The sequence below is a fragment of the Artemia sp. Qi Xiang Cuo genome, chromosome 5 (genome assembly GCF_049724085.1).
Source record: "Artemia sp. Qi Xiang Cuo chromosome 5, ASM4972408v1, whole genome shotgun sequence".
NCBI classification, from domain to species: Eukaryota; Metazoa; Arthropoda; class Branchiopoda; order Anostraca; family Artemiidae; genus Artemia; species Artemia sp. Qi Xiang Cuo.
The window spans coordinates 46,933,517-46,946,822 of NC_142798.1; the positions used below are offsets into that span (position 1 = coordinate 46,933,517).

Genomic DNA, 13,306 nt, shown 5'->3' on the forward strand with positions numbered 1-13,306 from the left:
CTGTAAATTATAGTTGTGGGTTAAAAATATTAGGACTTCAATTTGGAAAATTGGTTTAGGAGTGAAATTTAGAAAGTAATTTTATCTGAAATGTTCTTTGAAAAGTACATCTTGTTTTTGAGGAATGCAAAAGTATGTTAAGTATAGTTGTGGGTAGAAAAGATAATTACTTCAAGCTGGAAAATGGGTTTAGGAGGGACATTAAGAATTCAACTTGCTCTTAAATGGTCATCGAAAATTATTTCTGTGTGTTGAGGTAAATAAAAGGCTTTTGAGTAAAATTTAGTCGGGATTGGAAATGTACTTGAAGTTGGAAAATTGAATTAGGTGGGATATTAAGAAAGTAACTTGCTCTGAAATGGAATCCGAAAAGTATTTCTTGGTGTTGAGGTATCAAAAAACCAGAAAATTATAGTTGAAGGTGAAAAAGATAAGTACTTTAAGATGGAAAATGGGTTGAGGAGTGACATTAAGAAATTAACTTGATATGAAAGTGTCTTTGAATAGTATTTCTTGTTGTTTAGGTATACAAAAAGCTGTACAGTATTGTTGTGGGTTAAAAATATAATTAATTCATGTTGGTAAATGAGTTCAGCGGGGACCTTTAGAAAGTAACTTGCTCAGAAACGGTGTTTGAAAAGTATTTCTTGGTGATGATGTATACATCCTACTTTAAAGTTTAGTTGTGGGTTAAAAAGATATTTAATTCCATATCGAAAATGGGTTGATGAGGGACGTAGAGCAAAGTGCTTCTCCTTTACGGGACAATGTAAATTGTTTAATTGTGTTTAGGCTAAAAACAATATGTAACGTATAGTTGTGGATGAAAAAGATAAGTACTTCAAGTTGGAAATGGTGTTCAGGAGGGTCATTAATTAAGTAGGTTGCTCTGATATTGTCTTTGAATAGTATGAACGGGGGTTGAGGTATCCAAAAATCTGTAATTATTGATTTTGGGTGAGAATTATTTCTTCATTTTATCTAATATATTGTATATGATGGACATTAATATTTTAAATAGCTCTTAAACTTACTTTGATAAATTTTCACTGGAGTTTAGTAATCTAATAAGATATTAAGGTTAGTTGTGGGTTAAAAAGATCAGTTCTTCAGAGTGGTAATTGGTCTTAGAAGGAACAATAAGAAAGTAAATTTCTGTGAACTGGTATTTGAAATTTATTTCTTGGTGTTGAAGTATCCAAACAGCTGTAATATAGAGTTTTGGGTGAATAAGATAAGTACTTCAAGTCGAAAAATGGGTTTAGGAGGGACATTAAGAATGTAACTTGCTCTGAAAGGGTCTATGAAAAGTATTTCTTGGTGTTGAGGCATCCATAAAGCTCTAAAGTATAGTTGAGGGTGAAAAACATTTGTACTTCAAGTTGGAAAATGGGTTTAGTAGGAATATTAAGAAAGTATCTTGCTCTGAAATAGTATTTGAAAAGTATTTCTAGGTTTTGAGGTGTCCTAAAAGCTGTAAAGTATAGTTGAGGGTGAAAAAGATAAGTACTTCAAGTTGGAAAATTGGTTTAGGAGGGACATTTAGAAAGTAATTTTCACTGAAATGGTATTTGAAAAGTATTTCTTGGTGTTTAGGTATCCAAAAAGCTGTAAAATATAGTTGAGGGGGAAAAAGATTAGTACTTCAACCTGAAAATTGCATTTAGGAGGGACATTAAGAAAGTAACGTTCTCTGAAATGTATTTTTAAAAATATTTCTTTGTTTTGAGGTATCCAAAAAGCTGTACAGTCTAGTTGTGTGTGAAAATAATATTTACTTTAAATTGAAATATTTGGTTAGTATTGAAATTGATAATTTAACTTTCTCTGAAACTTTATTTAATATTATTTCTTTTTTTTGATGGATACATAGATTTGTACTTGATAGTTGTGGGTGAAGCATATAAGTAATTACTTTTGGAAAAATGGTCGAAGGAGTTCTAATTTTAAAGTAACTTGATATGATATTTCTTTTGAAATGATTTTCTTTTTTTTTTGTTATCAAAACATCTGTAAAGTCAATCCGTGTAGTAACAATGGATTTCTTTCTTCTTGTATATTTGTTGGATTATGTATTATGATATATGAACGTTGTCTCAATCGGCGATTGAAAAGAATTTATTGTTGTTTAGGTTTCCAAAAAGCTGTAAAGTATAGCTGTAGGTGAATTAGATAAGAGCTTCATGCTTGAAAATTGGTTTAGGAAAGATAATATTAATATAAGTTTCTCTGAAATGGTCATAGAAAGGTATTTCTTGGTATTGAGGAATCCAAAAGTCTGTAAAGTATAGGTTTGGATGAAAAAGATAATTACTTCAAAGTTGGAAAATGGTATAAGGAAGGACATTAAGAAATAAACTTACTCTGAAATGGTATTTGAAAAGTATTTCTTGGTGTTGAGGTATCCATAATGCTGTAATGTATAGTTGTGGGTGAAAAAGATAAGTACTTCAAGTTGGAAAAATGGGCTTAGGAGGTATATTAAGAAAGTAACTTGCTCTGAAATGTCTTTTGAAAAGTATTTGTTGGTGTTGAGGTATACAAAAAGATGTAAAGTATAGATGTGGGTGAAAAAGATAAGTACTTAAAGTTGGAAAATGGGTTTAGGAGGGACATTAAGAAATTAACTTGCTCTGAAATGTATTTTGTAAAGTATTTTCTTGGTGTTGAGGTATGCAAAAAGCTGTAAAGTATATGTGTGGTTGAAAAAGATGAGTACTTCAAGCTGTAAAATGTGATTAGGAGGGGTAGTAAGAAATTAAATTGCTCTGAAATGGTCTTTGAAAAATATTTATTGACTTTTAGGTATCCAAAAAGCTGTAAAGTCTAGTTGTGTGTGAAAAAGATAAGTACTTCAAGTTGGAAAATGGGTTTAGGAGTGAAATTAAGAAAAAAACTTGCTCTAAAATTTTGTTTGAAAAGTATGTCTTTGTGGATAGGTATCTAATAAGCTCTAAAGTATTGTTGAGGATTAATTAGTTATGTGCACCAATTTTTAGTATTGTTGTTTTTTTTACAGTTATTTATTATATATCACTGTCAGTTACTATTTTAATAATTAATTTTTTAGGTTGCCTAACGAATTAAGTTAAGTAGTTAGGAGGATTACAGGGTAAAGATCTCCTTGTTGGAATATGGTTGTTGAATGTACAGTAGGATTGTATAGTTCTCTTTTATTGACTTTTTAATTTTTGTCTTGGTGTTGTTTTATCCGAATAGATTTAAAGTATTTTTTATGGTTAAAATGTAAAGTACTCCCTGTCAGGATTTGGGGGTATTATGGAAATATATAAAGTAAATATCCATTAAATTTTCTTTGAAAAGATTACATATTTTTATAGGAATCAAAATATATGTAAATAATATTGTTGTGTGAAACACATAAGTATTTGAAGTTGGAAAATAGGTTTAGTATGGACATAAAAAAAGTAAATGCTCTGAAATTGTCTTTGAAAAATGTTTCTTGGTGTTGAGGTATCCAAAAATCTGTATCGTGTAGGTGTCGGAGAAAAACATAAGTATTTCAAGTTGGAATTTGGGTTTAGGAGGTACATTAAGAAAGTAACTTGCTCTGAAATGGTCTTTTAAAAGTGTTTCTTGGTGTTGAGGTATCCAAAAAGCTGTAACACCAAATAAATCGACCGTGGAAAAAGAGGTCATTGGCCCCATTAACCACGTGTTCTCCCTAGGGACTCTATGCCCATATTTGGTGTGGGTACGGGATCAATAGGGGCCTTTCTACTTATGTGTGTGTGTGTGTGTGTGTGTGTGTGTGTGTGTGTGTGTGTGTGTGTGTGTGTGTGTGTGTGTGTGTGTGTGTGTGTGTGTGTGTGTGTGTGTGTGTGTGTGTGTGTGTGTGTGTGTGTGTGTGTGTGTGTGTGTGTGTGTGTGTGTGTGTGTGTGTGTGTGTGTGTGTGTGTGTGTGTGTGTGTGTGTGTGTGTGTGTGTGTGTGTGTGTGTGTGTGTGTGTGTGTGTGTGTGTGTGTGTGTGTGTGTGTGTGTGTGTGTGTGTGTGTGTGTGTGTGTGTGTGTGTGTGTGTGTGTGTGTGTGTGTGTGTGTGTGTGTGTGTGTGTGTGTGTGTGTGTGTGTGTGTGTGTGTGTGTGTGTGTGTGTGTGTGTGTGTGTGTGTGTGTGTGTGTGTGTGTGTGTGTGTGTGTGTGTGTGTGTGTGTGTGTGTGTGTGTGTGTGTGTGTGTGTGTGTGTGTGTGTGTGTGTGTGTGTGTGTGTGTGTGTGTGTGTGTGTGTGTGTGTGTGTGTGTGTGTGTGTGTGTGTGTGTGTGTGTGTGTGTGTGTGTGTGTGTGTGTGTGTGTGTGTGTGTGTGTGTGTGTGTGTGTGTGTGTGTGTGTGTGTGTGTGTGTGTGTGTGTGTGTGTGTGTGTGTGTGTGTGTGTGTGTGTGTGTGTGTGTGTGTGTGTGTGTGTGTGTGTGTGTGTGTGTGTGTGTGTGTGTGTGTGTGTGTGTGTGTGTGTGTGTGTGTGTGTGTGTGTGTGTGTGTGTGTGTGTGTGTGTGTGTGTGTGTGTGTGTGTGTGTGTGTGTGTGTGTGTGTGTGTGTGTGTGTGTGTGTGTGTGTGTGTGTGTGTGTGTGTGTGTGTGTGTGTGTGTGTGTGTGTGTGTGTGTGTGTGTGTGTGTGTGTGTGTGTGTGTGTGTGTGTGTGTGTGTGTGTGTGTGTGTGTGTGTGTGTGTGTGTGTGTGTGTGTGTGTGTGTGTGTGTGTGTGTGTGTGTGTGTGTGTGTGTGTGTGTGTGTGTGTGTGTGTGTGTGTGTGTGTGTGTGTGTGTGTGTGTGTGTGTGTGTGTGTGTGTGTGTGTGTGTGTGTGTGTGTGTGTGTGTGTGTGTGTGTGTGTGTGTGTGTGTGTGTGTGTGTGTGTGTGTGTGTGTGTGTGTGTGTGTGTGTGTGTGTGTGTGTGTGTGTGTGTGTGTGTGTGTGTGTGTGTGTGTGTGTGTGTGTGTGTGTGTGTGTGTGTGTGTGTGTGTGTGTGTGTGTGTGTGTGTGTGTGTGTGTGTGTGTGTGTGTGTGTGTGTGTGTGTGTGTGTGTGTGTGTGTGTGTGTGTGTGTGTGTGTGTGTGTGTGTGTGTGTGTGTGTGTGTGTGTGTGTGTGTGTGTGTGTCTGTGTTTTTTTGTTTTGTGGTGTTTGTGTGTGTGTTTGTGGTGGGGTGTGGGTGGGTGTGTGTGTGTGGGGGTGGGTGTGGGGGTGTGGGTGTGGGGGCGGGTATTTGTGTGGTTTTGTGTTTGTGTCTGCGGGTGTGTCTGTGTCTGTTTCTGAGTGTCTATCTGACTGTTCTTCTCAGTCACCGAGTTTCTGTGCGTATGTGTGAGTGTCTCAGTGTGTGTCTGTGTGTGTGTCTGTGTGTGCGTCTGTGTGTGTATCTGTGTGTCGCTCTGTGTGGCTGAGTGTGGGTGCTTGTGTCGGTGTGCCTGTGTCTGCGTGTGTCTGTTTATGTGACTGTGATTCTGAATGATATAGTTAAAGTTATTGTGACAGTGAGATTGTAACTCAGTGTGTCTCTGTGTGAGTGTTTGAGTGTGTCAGTGTGGGTGTGTCTGTGTGTGTGTGTGTGTGTGTCTGTGTGTGTATCTGTGTGTGTGTATGTGTGTGTGTATGAGTGTTTCTCTCTGTGTGGGTGTCTGTGTGGGTCTGTCTTATTGTCTTTGGGTGTGTCGCGGTGTGTGACTGTGGGTTTGTCGGTTGTTGTGTCTGTTATAGTGACTGTGTTATTTTCTGTTTGTGTTTCTGTGTTTTTTACTTTTATGGGGTCTGGTGGTTATTCTGTTTGATGCGCTGGCGGTGGTTCGCAGATTGGGTCTCTTTGTTTGTGTGTGTGTGTGTCTGTGTGTTTGTATCTGTAGGATTATGTGTGTTGTTATGTGGGCGTGTCTGAGTTAGTGTCTGGTTGGGCGTCTGGTTGGTTGTCTGGGAGTTTGTCAGTGTGTGTGTGAGTGAGAGAGAGTGAGTGTGTGACACACTGGGTGTCTGTGTGTTTTTCTCTGTGTGTGTGTGTGTGTTTGTGGTTTTTTTTTTTTTTTTTTTAAGGAATGTTCGTATCGAACCATTAGTTCGAGAATATCGGATTAACGGTAATTAGAAAGAAAATTGAATGTTCTACTGACTTTTTGATAATCAGAAAAGATTGAGCCAAAACAGCAAAGAGCATGTTATGCTATTTTGCAGCATAAAACGAAAATTTTAGCCCAAAGGATGCCGGTAAGCTTTCCAGTAAAATCGTGAGATAGCCTATCGATTTGAATTTATCGAAAAACTATAGATTTAGGTTTCTAGTTTCAGAGACAGGAATGCCACACGCTGCCGCATTCATAGTAAAAATCGATCTCAAGTCCCTCTGGATTCTCGGGAATGTTTTCAGTTTTGCCTTTAATAATGATACGGGGGGGGGGGTGCCATCTCTCCCGTTGCAACAATCTTTTTTTATGGAGCATAAAAGATCATATTCACATATCTACCAGCACAGAGGTGGAAAATGTGTAGGGTGTCATAAGTATCACCAGACAAGTTCTTGGGGGGGGGGGGGGCAAGTGCTTATGCTAACAGGAGCTTTCTTTTCACAGAGTTTAAGTGGTATAATATTTCTCGTTTCCTACTTATGGAGGCCTACAATGGTATATGTCTTTTTCCCAAGGTGGCGTCGCCCCCTACCAGTGTCCATAGGGAACATGCCGATAAAACAGGTTGGTTGCACAATTCGTCTTTAAACTGCGGAAATGACGAATTTGTTTATTTTCCATCCGCCGCCCTCCTAATAAATATTTGAAGGGTGCATTTTCTTTCAAGGATGAATATTATTGTTGAGGGATTGTTTTACGGATATTAAAACTAGCCTAAATATAAAAAAAAAAGAGAGTTGTCTAAATTTGTGTTTAATTTGATAGTATGTTTAAGTACTTGCAAAAGGCTCTATATATAGCAATTTCCTTTCAATTGAGCCCCAAAACAGCTTTCTAGGATGTTCCACTGTCCCGATAGGGGCTGCTTCTTCCTCAATCCCCTGCTCTTTACGCAAAAGTTTGACTTACTGTCCCAATAATTTAAAAGCAACGGCTAAAACACAAGGGCTGTTTAATTGGAATAAAAAGTATTTTCAAACCACTATAAAACTTTATCGTAAAGAGCGAGGAATTGAGGAGGTAGCAGCCCCCTCTGTAGCTGCAAAATATTTGTCTGCAAAATAAATAGGCACATATGACCAGCTTTGTCGGGAAAAATCTAACTTTTGTGTTTTAAAGATAGAAACTTGAAACCACTGATTCTTGAACATGTTGAATTTGATGATGCGATTTATCATCAGGATTAATGCGACATCTTTCATTTGGAGGGGGGATGTTTTGAATACTGGGAATCCTTTGAAAAATATATTATTTTGTGTAAATATATTGCTATCAGTTTTCCTGCTTTTGGAGTCAGTGTTACTATTGCCATGGGTCAATCTTTTTTTTTTTTTTTTTTTTTTTTTTTTTTTTTTTTGTTAACCACAAACTGTTTGATTATTTACTTCGTAGAAATAATTTCTTTTTGTCTGGAAAATAATTGATAGTTTGTAGAATTGAGAGGATATTTTCGTCTCTGTTTTGCGATACCAGTATCGGGGAAATTCGGAGTTTTTGTCTTACCACTTTCGACTTTCAGACTGCTGATCGCGAGAAAGAAATCTCCAAAAGCAATAGAGCTGCTCTGCCTCTGCAAAACAACTAAAGTTTTGTTGAAAAACAAACATAATTGCTAATAATTAGACAAGATGGTAGTCTTGCTGAAAGACCCTTCGTAATGGATAAATGGTCAAGGAACAAGAATAAAACCGCACAAGCATTTTTTTTAAAGAGTAAAAAAAGTTAAGAAGTTTCATCGGTAATCTTGGTATACTCGTAAGACTAAAATAAAGGCATGTTGTGGGTAGTTTTGTTGTAATAGTTCATTATAGTTTCATTCCAGTTATAACAAAAAATCCTCATAGATTTTCGGCTTTATGTTTGCTTTTCTTTTATGTTATTTTTGCAAAATATAGGCCAGTGTAAGGTTGAATTGTTATCTGACAGCGATTGACCGGAACATTTTGTCATTCGCAAAATAGCTATTGAAAGTAAAATAAAAGTTCAAAATAGGGATAATATCCTTTTTAATAGACAGTGTATAGAAATTCACAAAAAATACCAGATATTTTGGTCACATATACAGTGACCATCATCAGTAGTAAAACTACTACAGTAGTTTTACTACTGAGGACTGTCACTGTATATGTGACCAAAATATCTGGTATTTTTTGTGAATTTCTATACACTGTCTATTAAAAAGGATTTTATCCCTATTTTGAACTTTTATTTTATCGTCATGGAAAGACAGTGTGGTCTCCGAAATTATCTAAGCTATTGAAAGGTTGTAAAGCAGGACACTCTATTTCTAGAGGGATATTAAAATTTATCAAATTAAGCTCTCAGACTCGCAATTAGTTCTTTTTGCTTCTAATCCATTAATTATTTTTCCTTGTTTAAGGTTTTGATGGATATCCTCCTCAAAAAAGGAGAATGCGGAGAGTGTTCAAGCAAGCAAATGCGCTGGGTTTCAATGAACAAATTTCTTCTCCTTTGTGATGACTGTGCCAGCGTTCATCTTGAAATGGGTCGACATGTCAGCTATATAAGACCCGTCAGCGGAATATTTAATCAAGATGAAATACGACTTCTCAGTTCTCTTGTAAGTGTTTCTAACTCTATTTGGGAACACCGTCTTCTAGACCCAGCAAATATAAAAAACGCTAAAAAGAAGCCAGTAGCAACGGATCCAATCTATCCTGTGAAAGCTGAGTTTATTCGAGCAAAGCATATTCACAATGCCTTTATTTTCAAGTATAGCACAACTGCGTCTAATGAAGATGATGATTTTTCCGAGCAGTTGCATGGTTGTGTAAGAACTGCTAATTTTGAAACAACTTTAAGACTTCTTATTTGTGGTGCAGAGCCTAACTATTTTCACTTGGAAAAGGGTGTTTCAACAGTCCATGTTGCAGTTGAGAATAATCAGTCAGCTCAGGTCTACCTTTTGTATTTGTATGGGACAGACTTAAATTCTTTGGATTCTAAAGGTAGGACGCCTCTTGATATAGCTCAAGAATTGCGAAATAATGATATGATGGAAAGGCTAATTGAATTACAGCACATGGTTAGTGACAGAATTTCTAAGTTTTTGTGTGGTAAGGTTCCGAACCATAAAGAAGGACTACACTATCTTATACCCAAAATAGATCCATCCTTAGCCTTTTCTTCAATGAATGGTGTTTCGAGAATTCAAAATCTTACAAATGAACTATTTGAAGAGCTTGTGATGGACTTATATGATGAGCTGGATCGTCGAGATATTGAGCGCGCTTGGAATAATATCCAAACATTAGAAAAAAGTGACTTACCATTCCCTGTAGCTTATCTCACGCCAATCATTGCATATTCTGGGAGTCGAAATGAAATTAGAAGACGGCTGTCAAAATTAAATCCTACAGAATTTGCTCTTTTATTAGTTGACACCGTGAAAGAAATTAAGAGGCGTAACGATATTTTGATAAGCTGTGAAGAAGAGCATGTCTATGACAGGGTTGCATCCGAGGATTATTTCCCAATTGATCTCATGACTCCACACTTTTATTCAGAGCCCCACGATACTCTTTCTTCAGGTTTAATAGGGTCAAAAGGCTTAACCCCTGATACAACGAGGCATATTCAAGAGCAACTTGCTGCTTCGGATGTCAAAATGGAGGCAAGATGGAAAAGTGTTGAACAACAAATTAAAGACCTAAAAGAAACAGTTGAAACACTTCTAAAAGAGAAGTTAGCATTAAAAAAAAATATTTTGGTTGAAAAACCTCCGCCGCTTTACCCAAAGATAAATGAAAGAGCAGTAGGATCTCCTGAATTACTTTATTCCAAGCCCATAGATGAGGTATTAGCAGTTAATCATAGAAGCCGGTCAAACAGACCAATAAGCATGTTTGAACCGAGAAAATCTTCCACTCAGCCTCTTCCAAGTGCCACTGAAGTATCAAAACTGACGAGTGCAATTACGTCAAGTGTAAAAGAATTGAAGAAATTAGTCGATTCTGGCCAAGTATTGGAGCTTTCCAGTGCTGCAGAAAAAGTTGTGAGTGCTGCCTTAGCCGTCCTTGGAACACTTAATAATTCTGCTCAAGATCATACTTTACAAGTTTCTTTAAATAAACTATCCCAAAGTCTCTCAAATTTACAATCTACTTGTAAAGATGTTACTGCGAATCAGAGCAAATATGAGTGTTCATATATAACGCAAAAAGTATATCCATGTGCTCATGATGTTCTTTGTGCAGTAAAAACCATAATGAACTTCTTTCAGTCTCACTGTTAAAATGCCAACTAAGTTCCTGTGTTTACCTCTATACTTTCCCTTATTATGTACCTTTGTCGTTATTTCAATACATCCCTATTGTAAGCGTTAAGATTCCATCAGCCATATTTTTTGTTTTGAAATTTTACTCTGTAGCTGCTAAGTTTTTAAGAGAAATAAATTTGTTTTCTATAATTACTACTTAAGCTTAGCCATTCAAAATCGTAATACATTCCTTGTAGAAACTAGTTTCTAGCATAGATTCGTGATCTGGATAGATACAAGACTATAGAAAAAGCATTGTAAAACTTTACCTTACATTAGATCTTAGGTCCTCATGTGCCTCCACAGGCACCGAGGTTATCGACAAGGAGTATCTAGTCTTCATGGTATCCTGCTGCCGCCCCACTCGGGTTGCAAAAACGTGTTACGAGAGTGCAGATCTAACTGATATGGGGGACGTAGCGTGTTCTTGTAATGACTCCTCCTTGTTCCTGTAGGTCACTACTGGAAAGTTGCTTTGGTAGCTCTATGGTCCCCCATTCTCAAGGCATGGAGGAGATGTTACCATTTTGTTGGAATGATATAATCAATTGGAGCCTGGTGGTACATTTTCTAGATCTCCAAGTTTGACAGTCGATCTGTCCAATATATTGATTCGGAGATACATATCGATTCAATGTATCGTCGGAGACATGTATTTTTAAATGTCAGGATCCAAAAATCTTGCTCTGAATCAATATGACTTGATTCGAATGTGTGCGTTAGGATATTATTGCTATAGGGGAGTTTAAGTTTGATAAAGAACAAGAAGACTTTTGATCGCTAGATTTCCTTAATCCTATTGAAAGTTCCACTTGCGTCGCCTACACGGAACGCTACTTCTTTCTGCAATGAGCCAGAGTTTTCAATTATGTTCCCCAAGACTTTAAATTTGACCACTCATTCCAACTCGTCACCGCACTTGCTCTCAAGTGGCAAGTCTGGAGTAACTATGCATCTAGTTTTTCTGGCGTTGACTCTGAGCCTTACGCATTTTGCCTTGGTTTTGAATTCATTGAGGATTCAGTGTAGGCGTTGCTTGCAATTATCAAGGATTGATAGTGATGTTATTAGCGAAGCTAAAACCATATAGGTTTTTTCTGCGGTTGCATTTCTCCATACGTATTCAGGCACCATGATGAAGAACAATAGTAGTAGGACGCAGCCCTGCCTAACTCCTGAGAGAATCCTGAAGTGTCGTATCGAGATGTACGAACACTAGCCTCCGTATTCAGATAAACAGTGGAAATTATTTTGATGATCTTTGATGGGATACCATAATGGGAAAGTATCTTCTAAAGACTTTCTTTGCAGAGCTAGTCGAATGCTTTTTCAAATGCAATGAATACTATGCAGAGCTTGGACCGCCATCGGCAGGATTCTTTAGTGAGTATTTGGAAGGTTAATATAAGATCTGTGCACGAGTGGTTAGATCTGAAGCCGTCATGTTCATCTCTGGGTTTAAAATCAAGTTTGGATTGAATGTGTTTGAGAATAGTGTGTGACGTCGATTGTCACATACAGATACATCAAATTTTTTGAAGAGTCGAATCATTGTCGAATGGGACCTTCTCTGAGGACCACACAATCGCAACGAGATCAGCTCATTTGAACCTCAAAGATGACTGGGAATATCTAATTATTTCAGCATCTTCACCAGGGGTTTTATTATTCTTTCGTTTCCTGGAAGATTTGAAGATTTTTTTTCGACTGTAAATGGATCAGAACTTATTGTGAGTGACAACAGTGGATCTGGTGGGATCCAGTTCTTCATTATTTTTTATCACCAAGGTGCTTCCTATAGTGGGATTTGTCGTAGAAACTTTGAAAGGAGCTCATTTGATGGGAAATTGAAAGTTCTAGTGCCCTTTTTCAGAGTCAAAAATGATTAGAGGGCAACCAGCCCTCGTCCCAAGCCCATCAATTCCCAAAAGATCCAATGAAAATTTCGAGATAACCATCTTTTCAACATAGTTGAAAGGTCTAGTAACTGTGTCTCTGGGGTTGTCAACCCCCCCCCCCATGGCCCTCCGGGCAAGGGCTATGAATTATACAATTTGCCCATTGTTTACATGTAGTATTTTTTTTATTGAGAAAGGTGCGTATGATTGACCTTTACTGTCCAAAATGACGAAGGGCATTCAGATGGAGCTTTCTGAGAATTTGGAGGGAAGATTTGAACTAAATCAAAAGATGTTATGTGCATATGGGTTGTCAAAAGGGCGTAACTCAGGAAGGACGGAGCGTAATAATGTGGAACTTCAAGGAAATGATGCGGGGATGACCAATTGACCAAAAAAGCTATATTTGCACGCAACTACTACTACCACTATTGTAACAGCTACCATTACTACCCCTACAACTGCTACATCTGTAACGAGTACTGTCCAGGCTATGGATATTGAAGTGAAAATTTGAGGAAATTTTGAGGGGAAAGTTGAACGAAATCAGAACATACTATGTGCATACAGATTACAAAAGGGCGTATAGCCAATATCCTTTATACGGCTTACCATATCAAGCTGAAATTTCCAGAGTACCATGAAAAGGATAATCAACTGACCAAAATGCAACATGTGCTTAATAGCCTGCTACTGCTGCTACGGTTACTACTGCTACTTATGCTCCTACTACTACCGCTACGGCTATGATACTAGTACTATTATGGAGCCCCCCCTGGCTGAATGACGTTGTCTTATATTTGTATTAATTTAAAAAACTTTTTCGGCGAAATAAGTTTTTGAAAGAAAAGTAGAGCTCCATTAAGCCAAAAATGGACAGAAATAAGGTCAAATAATCTTCCAAGCGTAAAACTACCACAAATCACTATCAACAAATAAATGAAACTCAAAACCAACAGAAATTAGAATAAATAGCCGAGTCAAACTCGAAACGAGCAAAAATCAA

The 13,306-nt window shown here is 37.4% G+C and overlaps 1 protein-coding gene across 1 annotated transcript in view; it reads left to right on the plus strand.

Annotated features, from left to right (window-relative positions):
• Window positions 1–10,546, plus strand: part of Git (ARF GTPase-activating protein GIT1) — a 497,129-nt gene extending 486,583 nt beyond the window's left edge. Inside the window, exon 2 of the mRNA XM_089088872.1 lies at window positions 8,504–10,546. Coding sequence (XP_088944998.1) covers window positions 8,510–10,378 — 1,869 coding nt within the window. The 5' untranslated portion in view covers window positions 8,504–8,509 and the 3' untranslated portion in view covers window positions 10,379–10,546. The remainder of the gene's footprint in view (window positions 1–8,503) is intronic.
• The last annotated feature ends 2,760 nt before the right edge of the window (window positions 10,547–13,306 follow it).